The sequence below is a fragment of the Poecilia reticulata genome, chromosome 20, assembly GCF_904066995.2.
Source record: "Poecilia reticulata chromosome 20, P_reticulata-male-v2, whole genome shotgun sequence".
Taxonomy (NCBI): Eukaryota; Metazoa; Chordata; class Actinopteri; order Cyprinodontiformes; family Poeciliidae; genus Poecilia; species Poecilia reticulata.
This window is the reverse complement of record NC_088849.1, coordinates 4,189,740-4,210,088: the sequence shown is the minus strand read 5'-3', so window position 1 is coordinate 4,210,088 and position 20,349 is coordinate 4,189,740. Positions and strand designations below refer to the sequence as shown.

Sequence of the window (20,349 nt, the reverse complement as noted above, 5' to 3'; positions counted from 1 at the left end):
TCCCTGGACTTTATAAGTGAACTTGACTTTCCCCTCCCTGCCTGCCTAATATCTGCGTCTGGGTTAAACGTCCAAAAGGTCTTGATTATAAGACATCAAAACATTTTTGTTTTGGTTTTACTGGGTTTCAATGCTACATACAACATAGCTGGCTATAACTTCCTGAATGATAAATTAGAAAAGTGTCTGAAATTACTAATGTTCCATTCATCATCATACACCAGTGGTGTCCAAAGTGGATCCTGGAGGGCTGGCATCCTCCATGTTTTAGGTCTCTCCCTGGTTTAATGCACCTGGATCCAATGATGGCTCATTAGAAGGCCTAAGAAGAACATTGACATGCTGAAAAGATTGTTACTACCACCAGGGAGAGAACTAAAACATGCAGGATGCCGGCTCTCCAGAACCTACTTTGGGCACCACTGTCTTACACGCTTATCCCTAGTGAGGTGAGAAGGGGTGCTGGTGCCTAAGGGCTACAGGCGGGAAGCGGGGTCACCTGGAGAGTTCACCAATCCATCTCAGGGCAACACAGAGACAGACAGGATCATGCACACACACCTAAGGAAAATCTAGAGACCAATCAACTTGGACCATAAAGTATTATAGTTTTTCTTACAATATCTACAGACCTATTCAATAAATTATAATTTTACTGAATAGTTCATGTAGGAAGATGCCTCTCCTTACCGTATGTCTAGTTTTCATGCCTTTGATGAGAGATTCTGTCTTTCTTAGACAATGGTTATGCCACATAGAGGGTGTCTTAAGTTTAGTTTACGCTTGATATTCCATGCGGACAGTAGATGTACAGAATCAATTTTTGCAGCATTTCTGCTCTGTGTGGATTGTTCACATTGTGGACCACATTCTGCTAGACTCTAGGGGGTCTAGCAGAACCCCTAGAGAACTCTAGCAGACCATATAGTCTAGCAGACTATATGGCCATAGTTGCCATATGAGGCAAGAGCACTACATCATTCAACATGTATAGAAATAAAAAATACAGTTGTTAGCAACATGGTGATACCTGTGAGCATGGCGGTGATTACCGGCGGAATCATGAAGTCGACTGTCTTTGGGAACTTCCACTAAAACAAGCTCGTCTGCCATGTTTTTCCACATGGAACTATCCATATAGTTACAAAATTCCATAGGCATGCAGTGCGGAAAATTTGCTCCTGCAGGGGGGACACGGGGTCGAGCAACGTTGTTGCTGAAATGACGGAATTGTGCCATGTGGTGCATCAAGTATAAATCAGGCTTTAGAATCCCCTTTTTGGTAGAGTGAATATGAATAAATATGGTTTGGCACAAGGAGTTAGCTAGCTTCTTCATATGGCATGTCTAAAATGCTGCAACAGGACGCATGAAACAATTAAGAGATGCTCATCTGTGGTGGAAATCCTTCATTGACATTCCAATCATTAAATCCTTCATATGTGCCTCCCTGGTCAACCTGCAGTTCAGACTGTCACACACTGAACAGTTCTGATAAAATATGACATACAAAAAATCTTTGAGCTATGGGCATATGAAAAACAAAAATCACAACAGAAGAAGTGAAATAGTATTTTGAAAATCAAATACAATGCTGTGTAATGCTTCGATATATTACATTCTTCCTAAATCTAATTTTAAAAAGGTTATGAAAAAACTTAGAATCATAATTCAAAATGAGCATAACAATTGTGATTTATATAAATAAATGTTTAAACAGTTCTTTAAGCTTTTTTTAGTTTTTGCAGCATATAAAGATAAATAAAATCTCTGTGTAGCTGCAATATTTGGGATTCATTACTCAAAATCTGGCACTGAATATTTGATTTTGGGGATTTTTTAAATTAATGTATTTATTTTTTAAATTCAGAGTGCTGCTAGGCAACATCACCTCCATTCTAACATTTATGACCAAAATTTGGAATGTTATTTTTGATGTCACATCGGTTGGTGTCAGAACCAAACATTCTATTTGAGTTCAGTCTGTCTGAAATCTCTGATAGAGTGAGACATAATTACGAGAGTTAACACTTACAACACTTGTAGGTGAAGATCAACACTGAAGTCTAGAATAGAATATAAAGATGGTCAAAGAAAGTAAAAGGAAAGGAAAAACACCGGCCCTCAGGAGACAACGAGGTAACTGAGTTCATGAGTTTTAGTAAAAATGAACAACAAATGGTTCATGTTTCAGTTTTTGTGAGAGAAATTAATGTGGATTTAATCGTTTTTTTTTTTCATTTTAGACACTGATCTATGTACTCAAAAGATTTAGAGTTGTTATCATTAAGTAAGGATTTCTGCTACTGACTTGTTTACTGTTGGGAACATTTGGGGGTGTGAGTCTGTGATAGTTTCACCCAGAAACATGCGTCTTGGTGAAAATAAGTTAAACATTCAATAGTTTGTGTAATAAAGTCCCTGATTAGAGATCAGTCTGTGAGGTGACATAAATACTACATTTTTGACTACTAATAAAAAAAGAAAATCACATTATTTTCCTGATGTCTCTCTCACTTTAGAGGGCAACAGCAGCGTGACGCCACCAAGCAGAGAGTCTGCTGAGTACAGCAGACCAAGGAAAAGGAAAAAAACTGCAGATCAGACCCCCAGAAGACGGATCATGGTCTCTAAGATGACTGGAACCTCCACAAGCTGCCAGGACCTGATCAGAACCAAGAGGAGACTGAGGAATAAGACCACAAAGGAGGCAGAGGAATCTTCACCACCGGCCAAGAAGAGGAAGAAGGGACTCCTGCAGCGGGTCCTCCCCAAAGAGCCTCCATCCTCCTGGGGCATCAGCTCAGGTTGGCTGCTATGATGAAGCTATTGTTAGTTAGCTTCATCGTAGCTAACTATGATGAAGAAATATTAATTTTTAGGATTCATATTCAAATTCAAAAATACTTTATTGATCCCTAAAGGAAATTAAATGTTGTAACTCATGTTAGTTCAACATGAATTAACACAAGTTGTGTGAAGTGATGGCTGTTGGTAGGAAAGATCTCATGTAGCAGTCCATATCACAGCATATTTGAAGAAGCCTCTGACTGAAGACTGTTTCCTAAAACAGTCCTAACAGATGATGGTTAACTTCAGCATGTTACAGCTAAAGAGAGTAAAAATATCACAAAGAATAAATTGCAGTATTTTGTAAAAGTATTCACACCCATCAAACACGTTTTACATTAGAATAAGAAACGTAGATGTTTTTTATTGTGATTCTATGTGATATGCAGCTGTACTGTCACAAAATGTTGCTTCTACCAGAACATCTCAAAAATGTTCATAAAGAGTAAAAACGTACATATGAACTAGATTTTTTTTTTTCCACAATATTTGTATTTTTTTTAGATGTTCATATAGGAAACATTGACTCACAAGGGCTGAATACAAACACACCAAACTTCATTTTCAGTTTATGCCCTTCCTCGTGTTGTGCATCAGAAGAAAAATCTAATTAAAAATACTGAAGTTAGTGATCTTAACATGTCAAGAGGTTCAGCAGGTAAGGATAACTTTATGAGCCAGTTTAAGGGCACATCCACATCAGCCCTGTTCAGTCCGCTTCAATCCAACTCCAGTACGATTGTGTACAAAGTCCGGTTTGTTTGGGGAGGTGTGGATGCGTAATCAAACTCTGGTCTGCCTAGAAACCTCGGATTGGTTGAAGTGAACTCTGGTGCGGTTTTACACCAAGCATACCAGAGACCGCTCCAAAAGTAGGAAGCAGTGCATTCTGGGTAATTACAACCAATAAAAACTTATGAGTCTAGTGCTGGCAGGAGAAATGGCTTGTGGTCTTTTACCAAAGACCAAAGAGAAATCTGACTCAACTCCAGTTTAGTTTACATTTTGTGAGAAAAAAAGTTGTGTTCAGTGACGTTTCTTTCAGTGGTTCTTGGTGCAGCGCCACCACAGGTGAGGAGTAAACAGGTTTCTCAAAGTTAGTTTGAATGAGTGCAGTGTGGAAGAGAACCACACCAGCTGAAAATGGAACAAATGTGTAAAAAAAAAACCTAAGCCTTATGTTTCAATCGGGACATTGTTTTCTTTTGGTACCTAAATGTTAAAAGGTTAACATTATTTCTTTGGGTTATCCTCATTTTTAGAATCCAGTTCCAGTCCAGTACTGGCAGATGATTTTGAGAAACCATCAAAGAGAAAGAATATGAAGATGGAGGAAGAAAGAGTGGATTCCCAAAGAGGTCAGAGTTAAGTATTAACAGAATTAAGGTGTGGTGATAATGATATGTGAAGTGCCATTAGTGAACAGTTTTATTCTGATGCTTTGTGAAACTTTAGCCGAATTCCTGAAAAAGTATATCGAGCTGCATCAGCTGGGAGATGGAGGCTTTGGATCTGTGTTTGCTGGATATCGGGTTGAGGGTAAATTGCCTGTAAGTGGTACACACAAACACGCAAATGCACATGCATAGGTTCACTTGCTTCATACATTTTTTTAAGCCAGTAAGAGTCAACGTTTGTAGAGAAGACGTAAGGTCCTCACAGTTGTAGAAGGCTAACAGCTAGTCAGAATGACTATCTTTTTTAGCTGATTTTAGCCAACAGAAATGACCCAAACTGAAAATGTTCATATGTGTGGGATACTGCTTTATTTTTATTGACATTAACCATGTACAGTTTCATGATAAACTGTTGTTATGTTCATTATTTTCTCTTCCAAAAGAAAGATGGTTTGGTTGACCATCTTTCTCAGTCTGTCTGATCGGGTGGGACTCATCAGCTAACAAGAATGGAGTACAATTTTAGATTTCGTTACTTTTAGTGACACAAAGCATCAAAGTTTGTAGGTTCTGAACTGTTTTTGAGTCTCGTAGTTAGCATCCTGGTAATAGTCAGCCAATACAATTAAGTCACAGCTGAGGTGGATTTATATACATAACAACCTCAACCAACTTTAACTTTAGAAAACTACTGCTGATAACTTTACAGAGTCTAACATTAGGAAGTACTAAATATCTCTTTACAAATATTGCATCTTTACCATGCTAACTAAAGTCTTGTTGCTATCTTATAGGTGGCTATCAAACACATACCGAAAGACAACGTAGTCATCAAACATAAGGTAAGTGAGCAACAACATCTAGCAGTGTTTCTTCTGCTTAGTGGATTACAGATGCAAAGGGCAGTTAACATCTCTGTAGATCCCACACATTCTGGACACAAAGTGTTTAGAGTAAACTTTCACCTTGGTTGGTGCTACAGAACACTGTTTACAGAGACAGCAGAGAAAGAGTTTCTTTTCTCTGCTGAACACAATGAACACCTTGCAAGCTGTACCATATAAGCAGTTTTTCACTGTCACATCAAACCATCTGTGTGTTTAACTATCCATCTAAAATGTTGGCTACAAATACATCTACATGATTTATATTTCTCTTAAAGTTCGCTTTGAACACTTGAACATCAAAGTCAGATCATTTGTTTATGCACACAGTGTTAACCAGTAAAGCCACTCTGGTTCTGATGGTGGGTTTCTCCTGTTTGCTGGGATGTTTCAGGATGAGAACGGCAGGGAGCTGGCCATGGAGGCCGTAATCATGTTGAAGCTGAGGACTGCAACAGTGCCGCAGTTGGCCATGGTGTCCCTGCTGGACTGGTACGATCTGGATCAGGAGCTGATTTTAGTGATGGAGAGGCCCATGTTTGCTGAAGACCTTCTGGTCTATCTTAAAGACCGTGGAGGTTGTCTAAATGAAAAGGATGCCAAGGTAAGCTGCTGGAGGAAGTTTGGATGTACCTTAGAGGGTTGGACTATAAAATACCAAAACCTGAACATTTCAAAGAGCAATGTTTGATACATCAAATGCCAAAGAAGAGCAAGCAAAGCTTTGAGTTGCTATTATGCATACACAGGAAGATTGCAGCCACTAATGAAGAGAATGTTGTCATGGTTCTCTGGGAATGTTGTCCCAGAGAACCATGTGCTGTATACTGAAGTTTGTAGTTGTAATGAGAAAACGTGAAAAACAAACAGACTCAACAGATTCTGAAGACAAGGCACTCTATCTTATACCTGTATCTCTGCTATTCTTGACCATGCGATGTTTTTCCTTTAGATCATACTGAAACAGCTGGTGGAAGCAGCGCTCTACCTTCAGAATGCAAACATCTTCCATAGGGACATTAAGGTGGAAAATATCTTGATTGAGACCACTGCAGAAGGCTTACAAGTCTATCTGATAGACTTCGGTTTAAGCTGCTTTGATGACAGACGAAAACATGAACTACTGTGTGGTACGATTGGACCGTAGAACCCGGCCCTTTCTCATTTATTAATGCTGTTTCGTCTTACTGATTGTCTTATTCTTACACCCCTTCAAGGTACTCCTGAACACCTCCCACTGGACTGGTTCATGCACAAAAACTACTGTGCTGAACCCACGACAGCGTGGCAGCTGGGTGTGGTGCTGTTCGAGGTGGTCCACATGATGCGGTTCAACACCCACAGCTTCCTTTCAAAAAAGCTGAAGATCAGCAAAAGGCTCTCCAAGAGTGAGACAAACTTATCAGCATAGCTCACAGCACCAAAAAATCTGTTCTGTGTTGTTCTGTTTTGTTCCTCTGGCTCTGTTCATCGTTGCTGTTTGACCTTTGACTCTCCAGACTGCCAGGATGTTCTGACAAAGTGTCTGAGGGTTGACCCTAAGGATCGTCCCACACTGGAACAGCTGCTGGGCCACCCGTGGTTTTCGTAGCTGACACACACACACATGCACATACACATATGTTTATGGACACATACATACATCTACTGCATGCTTCACTTTCAAATTTTAACCTTTTTGACGTTGAGGATGGGTGATATGTCAAGAATAAACAATCCTTCCTTCTTTCCTTCCTTCCTTCCTTCCTTCCTTCCTTCCTTCCTTCCTTCCTTCCTTCCTTCCTTCCTTCCTTCCTTCCTTCCTTCCTTCCTTCCTTCCTTCCTTCCTTCCTTCCTTCCTTCCTTCCTTCCTTCCTTCCTTCCTTCCTTCCTTCCTTCCTTCCTTCCTTCCTTCCTTCCTTCCTTCCTTCCTTCCTTGAAGCTTTGAGAGGGGTTCTGGTCCCAGTCTCCAGCAGTCTGTATTCTTCTTGTGGAAACAATATCCATAAGATTCATTTGTGACTTTTGCTTTTTCCTCTTCAATTCTAGAAATCATACCTTCTACAATAGCTTGTGATTTTCTTGGTTTTCTCCGGGTGCACCGGTTTTTTCCCCTCTAATCTAAAAAAAACTATGCATATTTGGTTACATGAAGCTTGTACATCATGCTTGTGTAAGTATGTTTTTCTGGGATTGTTCTCTATGGCGCCTTGATTGTCAGGATGTCCCCATTCTGCACCCATTCATTCAGGGAATGAATGAATGATTTGTTCATGGTGGTGGTTTGACCTGGGGGAGGTCCACATAATTTTTTCCATGTTGGCAGGATTGCAACACTCAACGCTATTGTTGCATGTTTTTAACTGTGCTATCTTTTATCAAAGTTCCATACTGGGTTGAAACGGCTTCCAGTGTTGCTGCTTGCATGATGGGTGGGGTAGGTCATTGGGGATGGAGGAGGGGTCGGCATCAGTCATGTGGAAGTGGTGGGGGGTTTTGTTGCTGTTCACTCACCTCTGGTCCAATTGTCTCATGCTAGTAAAATGCTATTATGTCTGAAAGATGGTTAGCTCCTTGTTGCAACACGTCAGGGGTCAAAGCCTGGATGCCCTGTCTGTCCGTTTGCAGGTTTCCTAGGTACTGTAGTTCACTCCCCTAGTTCAAAAAGTATCTGTGATAGATTGAGTATTGAATCCTTTCTTCTCTGTGCACACACACACACATAACATGAATGTAGGCACAATATCTTTTTTATGCATGTTTCAATATATTTGGATGTGTTTAGCTTAATGTATGTTTTTTTGATGTATTTGTATGTATGTGTATGTAGGTAAGCGTAATGATGTAGTTCACAGAAATATGTTTTCTGCTTTATCTGTCTTTGTTGTTCCCATCGTTGCTGTTATTTCCTTGATAACTCTTGTGTCAGCTAATATCCAGCTAACATCATAACTACATCCTCTCAATGTTTTTTTCAGACTCCAGATCTTTCTACCCAGTGTTCCTGTGTTTGTCTCTCTTTTCTGTCCTCTCCAACCCCAGCCAGTCGAGGCAGACCGCTGCCCGTCCTGAGCCTGGTTCTGCCAGAGTTTTGTCCTGGTAAAAAGGGTTTTTCTCTCCACTGTCGCCCCGTGCTTGCTCAGGACGGGGGATTGCATTAAAGTGAAGCTTTGATGCAATCTGCTGGTTTCCTCCCCTCCGTAGAATCGCCACCTTAACGTGGTGGAGGGGTTTGAGTTACCCCCATGATCCTGAGCTCTGAGTTGCCTGGGACTTTGACCTTTGGCGTGGCCACCCATGGCAATGTGCCTTCAGAATATGGGTGTGGGGTCACACCAAGAGCGATTCAAATACTTGGATGGAGTAAAGCTGTAGAGGTGAACAACATCTGAAGTCAGTCCCCTCTTGGAAGCAAACCTGGCGAGAGAGCCTTAAAGCAACAGTAACCCCCTTCCACATGGATCTACCACAACCAGGAAGGGACATTCAGGTTGGATCCCAAATCAGCTGAGTATAGCAAAAGGCAACAGATTTAGCTGAATAATTAGTGTGTGATGATAAATATCATAACCTCTTATTGTAAATGGAACCTCATGGTGTTTTTATGTTTTTACTTTCAGTAAGGATTCGGAGACGCCTGATAAGGTGACAAGTTACTCCTGATCTAATCCGGCTTCTGAAGACTTGCTCTTCATCCACCCTCGTTGGTGCTACGGCCAGCTGTTGGGTTCCCTTGGAGTCCAGATATTCCTTGTCACCCGCCTTTCATTTTGCTGATGTTGCTAAAGTTAATTTGGCCTCCTTATAGTTTAGTTGTATTTATGTTATTCCAAACTATTAAACACAACTGCAATATATGTTATTAATAAAGCATATTTTCTTAAATAAAGCTTATTTAAATTGGTTTTGTAGTTATTTTTGGGGAAAATCTTATTCGGGACATTAGCCAATCAATGGCTGCTCTCACTCAAAGCTGGTGTTGTTTTAAAGAACAAAGATTTTTCTGAAATCTTAGCTTCTGTTTGAGTTTAAGCTCTCATTGCAGGTTTTCCAGTTTCTGGCTCACACATTGCTTCAGTCTTAATGCATAAAGTGCTCACCTACAAGCCTGATGCACTCATTATCATGGCGGCTAACTTTGAAGATGTTCTTTTTCTTCAAGGGAAGCTGTGAATTGTTTCCATGTCTTGTTGCTGTAAAATATGCTTTAAGCAGACATTAACCACTTTGTATCCTTGTAATAACTTTGTAATAACTTTAATAATAATTGTAATAACTAATTTGTTTAGGACTATATGTGCTCTTCTCAGTTGAAAGTAAAACTTTAAAGATGGTAATATTTAAAATGAATCAGGAGTCCTGAGTCAAAGAACAGGGTAACATCATAACTCAGTAAAATATGTTGGATCAGGTTGGATCATTTTAAAATATGCATTAGAAAAATTAAAAATCACATTTTGCAAAACAAAAACTTTTACGCTTGAGGTGGTTTTTGGCTTTTTCGTAAAAAGTTAATGTGCTAATGAAGAGATGGAAAGAAAGAAGTACTGATTATTTACCTCATGACTGATCATGAATCATTAGAATTGCTCTTCTTTCTCTATGTCTTCGGATAGCATGTAGCATTGCCACTATTAGTTGACAAGCAGCAGATTCCTGAAAACCTCTCCCCAATTTTCAGAGTGTGGGTTTCATAGTTTGCAACTTCTACTTCCTGTTTGTTACAGCCAGGCAGCGTCAATATCTGACAAAGTTACGCTTTTTGTAGTCTGGTTAATTAAAACCAGGTCAGTAGAGGAAAACATGACTAATTCACTTTTTTAGTGACATTATAAAGGTTTGCTCAAAATTCGCATAAATTGGTTGAAAAAATGTTCAATGTTTGATGTGGTCATGGTAGTTAGATCCCAAGACTTTCCTCTCGTCTTTTAAAATTGGTTTTTGGCTCTTTTTTGTTTTTTTTTGTTTTGTTTTTTTGCATGTTTTCTTCCCTATGCTTGCAAATTCCAGCACATTACAGGACAATACATGGCCTGCAGACAGATGGTCTTTTAACAAATAATCCAGCATAGAGATTCTTCTGAGGTAACTCTTGTTCTTAAACTGGTTCTGTTCAGGTGCCTTAAAACTTTGGTGCTTTGAGTGACGACGCCACTTCCAACACTTTGGGGAACCAATCATGTGTCATCAACAGTGTGTGTTGAGCAATGTGGTAGAGGAGCGTAGTATCAAGGTGGTTGAGCTTTCTCAGGGGAACGCGTTGCTATTAATTTATTTATTTAACCATCCACAGATCTTATAACTGGTCATTATTACAGTGTTACTGAACTTAACAGAGAAGTTGATAACTTCATATAGTGGTGCTTACCAGGCGACAGCAGATATGTCTCTGCTTTCCAGCACTCCAGTCGGCCCAAACTGAACTCAGCTGCTGGGTTCCCTCAGCGGATTACGCCACATTCTTGACTCTCTAAAACTCCTGGTCCTTCAGCGGGCCCCCGCACATTAACCCCTGAGATCAAAGATACAGATCTATCTTTGTGAACTGTGAGGCCCAGATGTTGTATAACAGCACTTTTATTCTTAAACCCTACGGAAAGAACAGTAGCAGTTTTAAATTTTAATAAAGCCTTGCATGTGGTTTTGTACAGTGGTTCCGTATCTCAGCAGGACTTTGATGACTAACACAGAAGATTTGTACTTCAAACCCTGGTGAAAGGCTTTGCTTCTTCATCTCAGCAACACGCTGTTTAAGGTTTACAGAAAATGATCCAGTCACTGGGAGCTAGAAAGTTTTGTTTTCACAGACTCACTACCTGAATACGATATCTCTGCCTGTGTTTGCATCTCTGTAGGAGCAGTAACATACCACACTGTCATAAGCTGGGTCTGTATTGATCAAATAATTGCACAATTTGACATTTTGAAAATAAATTCACTTAATAAAAGTACACAAAAAAACTGTTTTTTTATCAAATATTTGATCAAACATTGAAATTGGTTTGTTTCACAAAATTGCAATGGAAACTTTTTTTGCATCACGCAAGTCACATGATCAACAACTGAATGTTACTACTGGAAGAAACCACAAAGAACAACAGGAAGTAGTTGGAGGATGATGCGCAGCATGTTTTTAATCACTTATCAAATAAGCAAACTTATTTATGTGTGATTTTAATTGTATTTATCAGTTAATGGAAAGATGGTAATAAAGAAATTGTGGTTGGTTTTTTTTTACATGAAAGTTTTGTGCATATTTGCAATGGGAACAGCTTGTGTGATCAATGGAAGAGATGGTTTGAACTTCCTCTTTCTCTCTCTGCTCTGCATCCATGAAGCTTCCTTTTCAAATCCTCTGGAATTTGGAGTTTCAGTTCAGTTAATAAGGCTTTGACATGCTAATTGGCCGGTGCAATTCTATTCATCATGTAATACAGAAAACACAATAAAAAACAAACAAACACGAGGCTTCAGGATGGTCTGGATTATCTGTGGTTGAAGAATCATAATTTTACCCAATTGCTAACGTTTGGCTGTAATATGAAATGTGTCAGCTTCATGAAGCTTACTAGAAATTGTGAATACTGTAAACAACCCTGTAAGTAGCAGGGCTGCAACATCTTTACCAGCAATAAAAGTTCTTATACATTCCTCACACGCTGACTTTAAGTGCTCAATATTTGGAAGCGTGATCAACACGGACTGAACGGGTTTCTTCACCTCCTCCACTGCCATCACTAAAACTACAGACAGACTTCTGTTCTAAAACAGAGCAGAAACAAAAGTCACAACCTAACTTAAATAATCCAGCCAAAAACTGTAACCTACCTAAAACCTGTTACTGGTAGGTTTTAGGTATATTCAGGACTAGCATAACTCCAGAGAGTAATTTAAGATGTTTATTTTCTGCCATTTTTCAGCTTTCTTTTCTACAGACGGGCTCTTAGTTTCAGAAAGAGCTCAGGGCAACATAACAAACAAAACCACCCTGAAATAATTTATCCTTTTTTAACATCAAATTCCAAGAAAACCAAAATATACAAACCAACCCCCCAACCAATACAAAAATGCCCTACCCCCCCAAACAGCTAAATGGAAATGGAAAAAACAGCAGCTCTCCCCTTAAAATCCAGCCTGACCAAAAGGTTACATTGCAAAACATACAAAAGGGCAGTTAAACCTTCATATACATATATAGTGTATCACAGTCAATTGGTCAAAAGTGCAGCTTTGCAGCAGGGCATTGCTAATTAATTGATTGTCTTGACACCTTGAAAGCAGCACCCAATCAAAGAGGAGGACGTTCCTGAAACAGAGCAGAAAACATTACTTCCATACTGGGGTTGTGTGACCTTGTCATTTCCTGGATTCCCCCAGTTCCTCACAGTCCCCATGATGCTGATTATTCAGTCCTGCAAGGTCTTTTTACAGTATGCCATATTTTGTTTGGTCAAAGTGGGACTCAGGCTTTTCATAACAGCAGCTCTGACAAAGCAGGCATCTTGACTGACATGTCAGCTACCAGCAGCAGAAGGCCTGCATATGGATGGATCACTCTTAACTGTGAGTGTCTGACAGGCCGGCTGACAGCTACCTCTGATGTATTCAAGCAGCGCTGCCCCGTTACTAAAGCTGACACACTTTCCTCAAAGCTTGTTTCTGTGTTAAGGGCCAAATTGATTACAGTCATTCAAGTTTGCTCTTTTTCTTGTCCTTGAGGAGCAGCGTGTGTGGCGATGAGTAGCACCAGCACCGCAAAGGAATACATTTCCTGTTTGCATGTCGGCTTGGAGTTGTCTATATGTTCTCCTCCACCCTGCAACAGTTTTTACAGCTACTGCTGCTTCAGTCTAATACAGGCATTAAACATATGGAAGCCCATAATATTCTCTTCATGTTAACATGTTTACACATTAATGTCAGATCTCATTTTTGTTCCTATTGCCAATATCTAGAAGCAAATACTTGATACCCCCACTAAAGAACTCTTATAACTGCCTGCTTTAATAGTTCAAACACAAAATATACTTAAACCCTTCCAGACGGAACATAGCACTGACGATCCAGTATTGCTCCTGGACATTTCAGCAGGATTTTCTTACCAATAATAATAATAATAATAATAATAATAATAAAATAAAAATCAGAGAACAACGTTTAGTTATGTTCCACAGAAAAAAATCCATGAATAAACTGGGCGTCCGCTGTATGTCAGTAAATGTTTGCTCCACTGCTTATTGTCAGCGGTGAAATCCAATCCTGGGCCAATGTGAAAAAGTAATTGCCCCTAAACATCATACGTTGTTGTGCTACCCTTAATGGTGGTAATGAGTCTTATAGAAATGGAAATGGAAACATTTTAGCCCATTCTTCTTTGTAAAATTGTTATAATTTAGCCAAACTGGAGTTTTTAGGAGATGACTGATCTGTTTACAGTAATGCTGCAGAATGCCAATAGAATAAACACCTGGATATTGATCAGGCCTCCCATAATGATTTGCTGAAGTTGATCCAGTCAGAGGACCTGCTGATGTGCTCTGGAGCCATGCTTTACTTCAAAACCTCGACGTGCTGTGATGAAGTAATGTCTCAGGAACAAGTTCACCAGGTGCTCACCGGACCAGACAGACAGCTGCAGGGATTCACATGTTGCCTCTGGGTTCTGCTTTGGCCTCCCAAATGAGTTGGAGTAAATATTCTACTCATGGGAAGATTTGCCTCTGTTCCATGTTTTCTCATGTTTGGTGGATATCAGCTCTTACTGTAGTACACTGGAGTCCCAAAGACTTAGAATTGGCTTAATAAACCTTTACAGATTGATGATGTCAACGACTTTCTTTCTCTTTTTCTTCTTCTTGAATTTCTTCTGATCATGGGACCATGTATTGGTTTGACATACTGTTTGATAGTTATTGTTTGTTTTCTTGTTTGTTTAGTTTTTTGTTTTTTACAGAAGGTGTTGATGATTTCTACGTATCTGGCAGTAATCAGGCCTAGTTGTGGTGAAATCATTTAAGCCAGAAAAATGTAGTTAATCACAATAAATGTAATGTTGAACAATTACGGCTTTTGTCTGGATGGACTTTTTTTCCTTAAATAAATGAAATCAATATTTGTTGGTAGTGTACAGGACAAAAACAGTAAATGACACAAAGAAATCTGAAAGGGGGCAAATACTTCTCACAATCCACTAACTGAGCTTAGTAACAGAATTAGCTCTTCCATTAGCACGTTAGCACGTTAGCGGAGTAGCAGTAAGCGCGCTCAACACTTGGGCTGATGAATCTGCTTTCATCACTATTCTTTTCAAAAGATGGATTCATGTTGTATTATTTTCATGAACATGATAAACGTCGGTGATAAATGAAAACCATTATGAAATATCGAACATCGCAAATCTTAAAATGAATGAAAATAATTCTAGCCTATGTAAGTAGTGAGCCCCACTTTCAGTGGATTTCACCCTTTTCTACTGATTATAGAAAAATTACTTCCTCCAACACAACACACACGTTCTGACACACTCTTCCAATGTGCAGGAAATCTCTGCAAACAAATGTAGCATATAATATTGTTTTATATGATTGTTTGCCAGATCACTTCCTGACAAAAGCCATTCACGACTTCTCTCAATCTTTACCACCTTCTTCTTAGTCCATCCAAAGCTGCAGTGATTACCCCACACCGAAAAACGGCAAAGCGCCGTATTTGACTTTCTCCTGCATTGTGTCTGAGCGATTCTGGATTTCACACCAGTGTACGTGTCTGCGGAGGGAAGGATGTATATTCATTCGTGCGTCGCCGATTCTGGCAGGCGAAAGGAGAAAAGGAAGATGGAGAGACAGAATTAGGCCAGTTACTGGCAGAGCGCCCCGCAGCCTCAGTCAGAGAGGCTGGGTGCCTGAGGAGGGACCGGAGGCCCCCCGGCAAACCCTGACATCATCAGCTCCCATTCCTCACGTCTGCTGAGACACAGTCATGCAGATACTATATTTATGCTGCCGCTAACATGCTGCAGCCGAGCTCATGAGCTGGGCTGTCTGTTTGCAGCTTTCAACTGTAAAGCCCAGGTAGGCTGAACTATCACCTTCAGTTAGTCATCATGAAAGGAAAAGGTGATCTGGTGTGAAATGGAAAAGATAAGACATCACACTAGCAGAAACTGCAGCAGCTGCAGCACATTTAGCTTGAAATGAGCCTGTCGCTCCTTTAAAGGGGGAAACTTTTCCGTTTATGTTCCAGGTTCTGTCAGATATCAGGCCTCTGAGAGGAATCAAATGAATGTTTTAGCTTAAATAGAAGCTAAAACATGCAGCTCTGACAAAAACAGCACACATCTTGTTTCATTTTGGATTTTCTTTATCAAAACATTAAAAATTACCCAGTCTTCACTAAATTTCATGTGAAAACACGAGGACACCCCATTACAGTGGAGCCCCTTTATATGTTATTAACTGCCTATTTCAATAGTTTAAACACCAAATATTACTCAATATGTATTTAACACATACAGTGGAAACTGTTTTAGAACTACTACCAAATACAGCCTCTCATCTTAGATCTAAAGAAACAAAGCGAATACTTCAGAGTTCCACAGAAATATCCACCAAAACACAAAAAATTACAGAAAATTACAGATAATGCTGAACATTGTCTTTATGAAAGTATTACTTCAGTCAGAGGCACATGAGTCACCAGCTGCGTTTCCTCTACAAATGTGAGCAAAACCTTGTCAATATTCCACTAATATCGAAAAAACACAATTTAATAACTGCTGCCTTTCAATTAAATAAACACAATTAAAAATTAAAATCATTCATGAATAGGTTTGTTCATGTGATAATGAATACACACACACACACACACGCACACACACACACACACACTTATATATATATATATATATATATATATATATATATATATATATATATATATATTAGAGCTATATATACCTGCATTTTTGTCATTTATCTTGCAGACAGACTGTTTCTATTTGATGGTCTAACCCAAACGTACATGGCATGTGGCTCTCCTCCACCGTACCATCATTGTTCTCTCCGTCTCCCTGACTGGCTTGTTCTGTCACACATGGCCACATATCTAATTTCACATTACAAGTAGCAGCACAGAAAATTCAATTTGTTTTTGTTTCCCTGCCATTTAGTGCTATTTCCATAAAATGAGAGTGGCTGACATCCAAAATCAATGCCTGTTTCCAAACCTCCAAGACTAATGGGGTAGATAGCTAAAACCGCAAGTTAATTGTTCAGCAATGCCCTTGAAAATTGTGTGTCACTCTCTCTCTCTATCTCTCTGTCCCTTACCATCTCTCTTCTATTTACACTGCACTCTTGACTGCCACTTGAGGAATAATTTCATGCGGAATTTCTAATGACATGGACTTGGAATCTTAGCAGTCATGCTTAACTGAGCCCAAACTTGGACCCGGATATTCCAATATCCATAATTCACTCATGCTGTCATGCAGGTTCTGTGAGTTTTCAGCTGAGAAGAAGAAATGTGACTTTCTGTTTGTCTGTGGAACAGCGTATCTGGCCATGCCGGGTGTAAGTGACAGTAGAATGGCTCTCAGACGATGGATGTAATTTTTCCTCTGTGAAAAGCTAGTAGTTCTAAATTTCATAGCTAACAAATAACTTTGAAATGAGTGATCTCACAGCAGGAACTGAACTGTTAATTGCCAAGTTGGCAGTATTTAAGTAGCTATATTAGGACAGATATTAGCACAGTTATAACTGGAAAAATGAAAGTACTGTACTTTAAGATGTTTTTTTTTTAATTACTCATAAACATACCAAGGATAAAGCAGTGAAAATACAGACCGGACATTGCAGTCAGCAAAGTACATCAGACATTAACGACATTTTGGACATTTGTTGCTATGGATCATGTTAGCATAAAACATCATGCTAACATGTAGGTTGTAATGCTTCACACTGCAGCCACACATTCACACACACTCACACGCTGATGGTGGCAAGCTACTGGACAGTAGCCACAGTTGCCCTGGGGCAGTCGGACAAAATGAGTTGAATTGAAATGATTTTTTTTTTTTTGTAAAGTGCCTTGAGATGACATTTGCTGTGAATTGGTGCTTTTAAAATAAACTGAATTGAGATAAGATTATCTTCATGATTTATACCTGTATTTCTCACCAATGTGACAAACCTTCACAATAAAACATCTCTCATTATCTTTTCTGCTCATTGAAGAGTTGGGCACATGGGTTATGATCGGCCTCTTAATGTAATGACATTAACATTCTGTGATGAAACACATGACAGCTACTGCTACTACACTGGTATAATTCAACTGTCTAGTAGAGCTATATGAATGTATTGTTTCGTACTCAAATTTAACTAAATATTTTGAGAAACAGTGTGCTCCCATTCTCAAGTATCATAAACAAACAAAATGTATATAAAATACAAGAGAAGTTTCTGATTTTAATGTGAGTATAATACAAAAAAAATGTTGAACAGATGTGGATGCTTTTCAGTGCACTTTAAACCATCAATTATGAAAATAAAAATATGCTTTTTAACCTTCAACCATTTTATTTTTTTATGTCTTCTCTTGGGCGTCACACTGGCGCCTGAGTATACCAGTCATCAATTGCTGCGCGCTGTCAGCCATTATTCCTGAGCCCATGGATCTTTCCCTGGATCAGGGGTGTGTGATTTTAAACAGCGTTTCTATTAGGAAGCTCTCTGAACACTCAGCCCCATCGCAGAGATGCTTCCATCTTCACTGTCTGGAAACACAAACACAACAAACACGGAGCAGAAAGTTATGTGGTTGATTTCATTCTGTCGTACAGTGGAGCTGTGTGGTGAGGGCCGCGTTTCACGCTAATGAACAAACTCGACACTAATATGGTTTTATCATGTTCAAGGTTTTCTCCATTTTAAACGGGGAAGCTTCAAAAAGAGTCCATCAGCGGCAGACAGAATAACAGAGTATGTGGAGATGTGTGAATATATCATTCTGTGTAAATAATCCCTCTAAATCTTCAATTTATCTAATCAAATTACTAAAATAAATAAACTCTTTTATTATGTTTTAGTTTATTGAGATGCTCCTGGATGAAACACTAATTTGAGGGAATTAAAACATTTGTCAGATGGTAACAATTTGCTTCAGTAGTTCTTGTCTTTCTTGTCTGTCTGTCTGTCTGTCTGTCTGTCTGTCTGTCTGTCTGTCTGTCTGTCTGTCACATTAAAGATGTTTTGGAGAAGTGGCGCTCAGCCTCTGCTCGGCCGGATCACAGCCACTCTGATGTTTTCTGTTACACTAAAGGGATTTAGGGGGATTCGCTGCTGCTAACACAACTTTTCACTTACAATAAATAGCAGTGGACAGCTGTTGCTGGGCAGTGGCCACGGTGCTGGGGTAGTAACATCTGCTAGGGTTGCAGGACAGTAATCACACTGGAAGTATGTTCAGGGTTTGGTCATGTAATAAAAACATTTGTGCTTTAGTTTGTTTTTTTTAAATACATTTTACAGGTTCACGTTAAGATAGTTTAAAATTTTTCCCAGATACTTCTCTTATTGTGGTGTGTTGAATTTAAAAAGAAAAAGAAACTAAGTTGATGAAATGATGCTATAAGGAGTCTCAGCCTGAACGGCCAGAATGTGACTTAATGATTCACATCACTGAGGATCCAAAGTTTTACTGTAAAGCTTTCTGCCTCTTGGAGAATCGGGCCATGGAAACGTCCAGTAACCCAGGACAACCTGAAAGCAAAAGCATCAAAACTGAAGAAGAGAAGTAAAAGTGAGTAGGTCCAGTTTTATATATTCACACAACTTTAAAAACAAGTAAATAAGAAAAAAGAAAGAGAAAAAAACACTTTGAAAGCTTCTTTAATGAGAAACCCTCATTAATTCACGCAGGAAGCCTTTTAACATAACAATCTTAGATGTTTTTCTCCTTAGAAAATTAGCAAGTGGTAAAAACAAGTACAGTTAGTAATGGTTATGTAATTGCTAATGGTGCTTGTGCATATCAGTTTTTATGCTCCTCACTGTTTGTACTTCCATATTGAGTCTATTAAATGAACACTGTCAATTTGAATTGTTTTGTAAATAAAGAATTTGACATTTGCATCCACTCATCCAGATGAATGTCATTTTATAGTTGAGGTGTGAGTTCAATTAACACATGATCAACATTACACACACACACACACACACACACACACACACACACACACACACACACACACACACACAAAGCCAAGTTACCTTGGCTTTATTTACCAAGTTACCTTGGCTGATAAAGGTGCAACTGGTGTAAGCACGTAAAAAATGTAAAACAATGTGCCTGTAAAGACAAAAAGTTCACAGGAATAAATGAAAGTGACATAATAAAAGAAGAAAATTACACATGTACCTTAATTTCCTGGTAATACTTGAAAATGTAGAAAACCAACCAAATCAGCTCTCTTTAAAAGCAAACCGTGATGTTGAAGTGGTCAGATGTGAATGGTTTTCAGTTAGTTTGTAACCATTTAGGTTACAAATGCATACTTTGTTGAAACACCAGGTTATTTTTCCATCCATCCATCCATCCATCCATCCATCCATCCATCCATCCATCCATCCATCCATCCATCCATCCATCCATCCATCCATCCATCCATCCATCCATCCATCCATCCATCCATCCATCCACCCACCCACCCATCCATCCATCCATCCATCCATCCATCCATCCATCCATCCATCCATCCATCCATCCATCCATCCATCACCTCATTCTGATTGTATTGCATGTGGACTGAACAAACCAGCAATCAATGTTTTGTCAGCTTGTTGAAATTCAAAGAACTACTAAATTAATATATTAGAAAATTGTAATAATGACAATGTTTGGTGGTCTGTTTTTCTCCTCAGGCTTTAGAAACAGGAAAAGCTTTTAGTCGTATTGCATCCTGTCAGTAATTAGCATGTAGCTTCACCTTTTTGTCACAAATCAAACAAACTGCAGTTTTTCTAGATCTAACTTCAGACAGAATTGGTCTAGAGAGTCTCTGTGGTGTTGCAGTTTGGAATTTGATCCCTGATGCTGATGTCTGTGAATCCTTACAAAATGTTGCTGCTTAAATAGTGGGAGGTAAGCACTTTGGTAAAACAAGACATTGGCACTGAATCGAGATCCACTGAAACACCTCAGTTCAACTTTTTAATGTTTCAACAGATGGTGTTTCT

The 20,349-nt window shown here is 39.2% G+C and overlaps 1 protein-coding gene across 1 annotated transcript; it reads left to right on the top strand.

The window, feature by feature from the left end:
* Nucleotides 1–1,997: 1,997 nt before the first annotated feature.
* LOC103482374 (serine/threonine-protein kinase pim-1-like) lies at nt 1,998–9,014 on the top strand. The gene is made up of 10 exons (XM_008438498.2): nt 1,998–2,139; nt 2,523–2,807; nt 4,113–4,208; nt 4,306–4,400; nt 5,042–5,089; nt 5,526–5,735; nt 6,084–6,261; nt 6,349–6,519; nt 6,631–8,600; nt 8,731–9,014. Exons 1-9 carry the CDS (start codon nt 2,085–2,087, stop codon nt 6,720–6,722), a joined length of 1,230 nt encoding a protein of 409 aa, XP_008436720.2. The 5' UTR covers nt 1,998–2,084; the 3' UTR covers nt 6,723–8,600; nt 8,731–9,014.
* Nucleotides 9,015–20,349: the final 11,335 nt, after the last annotated feature.